The sequence below is a fragment of the Hippopotamus amphibius genome, chromosome 2 (genome assembly GCF_030028045.1).
Source record: "Hippopotamus amphibius kiboko isolate mHipAmp2 chromosome 2, mHipAmp2.hap2, whole genome shotgun sequence".
In the NCBI taxonomy this organism is placed as follows: Eukaryota; Metazoa; Chordata; class Mammalia; order Artiodactyla; family Hippopotamidae; genus Hippopotamus; species Hippopotamus amphibius.
Window position 1 is genome coordinate 178,500,544 of NC_080187.1, and position 6,000 is coordinate 178,506,543.

The following is a 6,000-nucleotide window of genomic DNA, read 5'->3' on the forward strand; positions in this document are numbered from 1 at the left end:
CAGGGTCACACAGCTCATAAGTAGTGGGACTGAGAATTAGCCTCTCAGTCAGGCTCTGGAGCTGAGCACTTGACCACCAGGCTAGATGGCCTCTCTGTCACTCTGCAGAGTTCATTACTCTTTCAGTATCATGTTTCTGATGTCCATAATTGATGAATTCATAGGTCGAGTTTATTCCTTTTCAAGGTTATACCATATTCTGTTAATATAATATATAAGCATCATTGCACGGTGCTTAAGATAGTTTCTATTCCACAGGGTTGTCATGAGAATTAAATGGTTTAATTCGATAAAGCAGGTAGAAGAGTAGCATGCAGTAAACACCCAGTAAATGTTAGCTGCTGTTTGCTCTTATCATCTATCCATTACCCTATTGAACCTGATTATTCGATCATTTTCAATTTTCCATTATTGCATATATTGCCACAGTGAAAGCCCTGTATCTAATTATGACAGTTTCTTTGGGGTATCTCCCTAGAAGAGGAATTGATAGCTCATAGGGTATGTATGTTTTCAGTTTCACGTGACGCTGCCAAAGCCAGCTGTACCAACTTACACACCCTCATACATGATTTGGCAGTTCCCTTCTCCCCACATCCTCAGCAACAGTTGATATTGTCTGACTGTTAGATTTGCCAGCCTGCTGGATAAGAAACATCACGTTGTTGAATTGACGAGATGGATAAGAAATAACATCATGTTGTGGAACTGAATTTTTAGAACAGCCTTATTGAGATGATGATTCGCATACTGTAAAATTTACCCTTTTAAAGATGTACAATTCTGTGGGTTTCGGTATATTCACAAGGATGTGCAACCATCACTGCTACCTAGTTTTACAAGAAACCCCTCACCCATTAGCAGTCACTCCCCCCTTTCCCCTCCCCTCAGCCTCTGGCATTGCTAACCACGGGCTGTGGATTTTCAGTCTCCATGGATTTCCTTACTCTGTGAATTTCATATAAATGGAATCACATAATATGTAGATTTTTGTCACTGGCTTCTTCCATTTACCTTAATGTTTTTGAGGTTCATCCACATTGTAGCATGTACCAGCACTTCATTCCTTTTTATGATTCAGTAATATTCCATTGTGTTTATATATTACATTGCGTTTCTCCGTTTAGCAGCTGATATAAATTTGGGCTGTGTCTCCTCTTGGCTATGAGAAATAATGCTGCTACAAACATTTATATATAAATGTATAGACATAAATTTTCATTTTCTTGGGTATACATATATTTATATACCTAGCAGTGGAATTGCTGGGTCATATGGTAACTATGTTTAATATTTTGAAAAGCCGCCAAACCATTTTCCAGAGTGACTGTACCATTCTATAGTTCCATCAGTAATGTATGAGGATTCCAATTTCTAAACATTCTCATCTCCAACACTGGTTATTGTCTTTCTTTTCAATTCTAGCCATCCTTGTGGCTGTGGAGTGATACCTCATTGTGGTTTTGCTTTGTATTTCTCTAATGACTGATGATGTTGAGCATCATTTCATGTGCTTTGCAGCCATTTGTATGTCTTTGGAGAAATGCCTAGTCAGTCCTTTGCCTATTTTTTAAATTGAGTAATTTGTCTTTTTGTTTGAGTTGTAAGAGTTATTCATGTATTCTGAATGCAAATCCTTTATCAGATGTATGATTTACAAATATTTCCCCCATTCTGTGCATTGTCTTTTCACTTTCTTGATGTGAATTGGTGATTTTTTTTTTTTTTTTTTGGCCGTGCCATGAGGCATGCAGGATTTTAATTCCCTGACCAGGGATTAAACCAAGGCCCCGGCAGTGAAAGCACCAAATCCTAACCACTAGATCGCCAGGGAATCCTCCTGGTAAATTTTAATATTTGTAGTTTTTGTATGTTTCTCCAAAGTTTCAGTTTTCCAAATTGTCTTCATCTTATCTGCTGAGTGGATCGCAAGCCAGGTGGCTTTGAAGCCCTGAGAGTACAGTGAACCTGTAGTATTCCGTAGATCAGAAACTCCTGTATTGGTCACAAAAGCATAGACATCCTAAAGACATCTCGGTGAGCCTCTCAGCCAGTGAAGGAAATTCAGTTTTGATAACCCAGAAGGGAAACCTTCGCAGAGTATGAATTTAATAATGAAAAGCACTGAAAACCATTCCTTATATTTTCAGACTGCTAGTTGGTTAATTCAACAGCATGTGGATTTCTGTTTAACCTGACCGCTTCCTCTTGTTTCTTTCCTTTTTTCTCCCCTTTGTTTTGCTCCTCTCCCCTCCCCACTCCCTGTTTCGATTTCAGATTGAAAATGGCTCAGGAATCAGTCAGCAAGCTAACAGCAGAGAAGAAAGTGGAAACAAAGAAAATCAACCCCACGGCTAGTCTGGTGAGATGCATTTTCCATCACAGCCTCAAGATTTTTCATTACAACTGAGGTGCACCCAGGAGTGGTTCTGAATTTAAAGGATGAAACTCAGAGGAATGAGTAGTATCCAGATTCTCGATTCCCATCCCAGAGTAGCATGTGGTAAGAAAGAATATAGGGGAGGACAGAGTGAGGACCAAACACAGCTTCATGTGGTCTTCCAGCAGATTCGAACAAGGTCATTTCCTGACAAACCAGTGTAGTCACTTGCCGTTTCATACCCTTCCACACTGCACCCCACATCATGATCCCCCTCTCTTCTCAAAGCACCGTTCTCCTGAAATGTTTAAGCATTTTACCCTCACCAGTTGCTTTCCCTGTTAAAGGAAGGGGCGGAGATTATCCTCTTTTGATAGTTGGTAAAACTGAGATGCAGAAAGATACAGCTTACCTAGAATCACCTCGCAAAGGGATTGTGAGAACCAGAACCAGACTCTGGGTCTCCTGACGGCTCTCCCTGGGCTAGAAACTAGTAGGCTAGTCTGTCTTCCTAGCTGTGATGGGAAGCTGTCCTCCACAGTCCTGTTTTCAGTAAGGATCACAAGGAATCTCCATGTTACAGCTGGAATAGCTAAATGGTTAGGAACCCAAGGTGTAGAGATTCAGATCCCAGCTCAGCTGCTTACTAGTTGTAAAACCTTAGTGAAGTTACTTTGCTTCTTTATTCTTCATCAGTACTTTCTGCCAGCTGCTTTAAATCCTTGGCAGAGCTGAACAAAGGCTATGTATCTAAGTGGAGTGTAAGTTATAAAGTGAGGTTATTTCTGTTGACTGACCATGATGTGCTCATCACAACCCCATCAGCAGCTCAGTGAATGTTGAGTGAGATTGATGAGTGAGAAATGGAAAAGTCAGGGCCATACAGCTGGGTCAGGGACAGCCATGGTCAGAGCACAGAGCTCCTACCTGAGTAGACACATCCTCTGTGCCCATTTGATGCTGCGTTCATTACGCTCATTTGTTTATGGTGTTCAGTGGCAGTGGGCTCAACTCTGATTTTTGTCTTCCTCCCTCATTAGCCACTGCTCCTTTCCCCAGGCCTCTTAGTTGAGGCTCTGCCTTAACTTTTACAGCCAAGCCTTCTTTTCAGGGGCCAGAGAGAATAGACTCAGCCCTGTAGACAGAGGAGAAACAGTGGGTTAACTGTGGCATTCTTTTATAGGTGACCTCCATGGCGAGCAACTCCCAGCTGTGATCCTCTGCTTATTGGGGTTGTTTTGTTGCTTGTTTGTTGTGGTGGAAATTAGGGAAGAGCTCATAAACTGATTCCCGATTCGATTTCACAAGTCAGGCGTAGGATCCACACTCAGCATGGGTGTTTAAAAACTATCTTAAGTTTACATCTAGGCCAATTTAGTCATTCATTGCAGTATCACATCTCATAGATCACAAGATGCTTAGGACCTGTTCTCCAAGGGCCTCTCTCTGCACCTGCTGTTTCCAAAGGACTGTGCTCGTCCCATGTCTTTTTTTGCCTTGTATTTGTCAACCTTGAAGGGCAGGCACACCCATCCTTACTATGGTTAATATATTTACTTCTCTAAAGCAAGGGTCCATGTTTCTGTTTTGGGTACTCTTATTTATCTTGCCATCAGACTTCCATGTCCTTCCTCATTAGAAGGCTGTCCCTGGGAAGGAAACACAGGAAGAGCAGAGCAGAACGTCCTTGGCAAAATGGGAGCTTCTGCCATTCTGCACAGACTGCATCTCGTCATCCTCCATTTTGCATAGCCTTTGTTCAGTTCTGCCAAGTTGGTCACATGCAGACACGTTTGACTCGGAAAGAGTGACGTTTCACATCTAGACTTCCTAGAAACTATTTCTTGAGCATTCCCTAACAGGAGGAGTCTTTGAGTAACACTACGAAGTTAGGACCTTTGTCACAGAAGATGAGAACAGAACAGAACAGCCTGCCATCATAACAGCTGGTGTTTTAGATGGATATAGTTGGTTGATGAGCTGGTTATTTATTTTGTCTGTTTGTTTTTAGGATTGTAAGGTAACAGGTGGGGAAAGGCAGGAAACTGAGGGTTTCTGGAAAAAAGGATAGAGATTCTCTCATTTCTAGGGCATTTGGTACAGCTCTGCTTGGCGTTCTAGACCAACATTTGAGAAATGTATCAAAATTTGAGAAAGATGAAAATTTAGAAAAAGGAATAATACTAAATTCCATTTTTTCTTAAACAACAGAAAGAAAGACTGCGGCAGAAGGAAGCCAGTGTGAGCACCAACTAACACAGAGACACAAGAAAACAATGATGGTGAGATGTACTACCCTGCATGAGCCTTGGTTAACACCAGTGCTGCAAGAAGTTCTTGAAAGATGTGCTTATTTTGCACATCTCTTTCTGAGAACCCCGTGCCTTCTTAAAGTCATCCCTTGTTAAGCCATAGGAACAATGAAAAGCTGCTGAAGAAGTATTTGATCACTGTTTCTTCTACAGGTCCAAGCTCTGTTATAAGACCAGAAGAATTACCAAGATTTTCCATTTTTTTAAAAAAAGCAGACATTTCAAGCTTTCTAACCCAAGCCTGATATATGCAAACTTGTGACAGAAGAAGAGAAGGATCTTTTGTGACAGTTGCCTTGAGCAAGTTCAAGCCTTGGTCTTTACATACTGCTGTTTTGATTATTAATCTTAATTTTGATCCTATTGCAGCAAGATCCCGAAGCACACTTCTCGCCAAAAATGTTGAAACTTACCAAAACTATTTTAAGAGGTCCAAGACTATTTCCCACATTTGAGAAATGGTTATTTTCTCGTTTTTTATGTAATAGAACAGAAAATGGAATTAGACATGGATGGAGAAGGGGGTTAAATAGCCATAAACTTCATCCCAGAGAATAAATTATGATACAGAGAGTTGGCATCAGCCATTTAGCAAGACCCATTCTTTTGTTTTCATATCAGTTCATTGGGGTTTCCTAGACCACTAGGAATTCTCTACCCCTTCTGTCCCAGAGGAAGCTATGATACCTGAGCAGAGACAGATGTGGGGTCCAAGATGAGTGACCAAGTATCAGTCACAGCACATTTCACACCTCAAATCATCTATGACTGCGTAACACCATGTTGACCTGCAGTTGAGCTGGACACCATGTTCTGGGACCGGGTGTGGCGGGACCTCTCCCACCAACCCCAGGAAGCAGTTTCTAGATAGGAGAGCAAATGCTACTTGCAGCCCTTTATCATGACCTTGACCAACAGGCATGTGACATATGGTGATACAAGGGTTTTTAATGTCAAAAAAAAAAAAAAACCCTAAGGGCAGAAGAAAAGTTCTTTACATCAAAATGGGAAGAATGTGATTACATTGATATTGAACTCTAAGTGGAATATCACACATGGGCAGCTTTTTCTGACCCTGGAAGCCTGTGGAAGCACTGCCTCTTGAGTCACAGGGAAACCACCTTGGACCTCTCTCCTAACATTTCTTTCTTAGGCCACCACTCTTATAATCTATCTTGTGAAGGGAGAAGAGAGGTGACTTGTGGACTGAGATGAGGGTCAAAGCCTATCAGGTTTCAGACCAGAAAGGAGACAGTCCAAGCTTTCTCCTCCAGTTGGTGGAGGACCATCTAGAAATAAGCGGAAACC

The 6,000-nt window shown here is 41.5% G+C and overlaps 1 protein-coding gene across 1 annotated transcript in view; it reads left to right on the top strand.

Moving 5' to 3' along the window:
- FMN1 (formin 1) overlaps positions 1 to 5,270 on the top strand; it is a 296,198-nt gene extending 290,928 nt beyond the window's left edge. The window contains exons 16-18 of the mRNA XM_057722129.1: positions 2,278 to 2,362; positions 4,592 to 4,662; positions 4,846 to 5,270. Of these exons, the coding sequence (XP_057578112.1) occupies positions 2,278 to 2,362; positions 4,592 to 4,636 (130 nt within the window). The 3' untranslated portion in view covers positions 4,637 to 4,662; positions 4,846 to 5,270. The remainder of the gene's footprint in view (positions 1 to 2,277; positions 2,363 to 4,591; positions 4,663 to 4,845) is intronic.
- Positions 5,271 to 6,000: the final 730 nt, after the last annotated feature.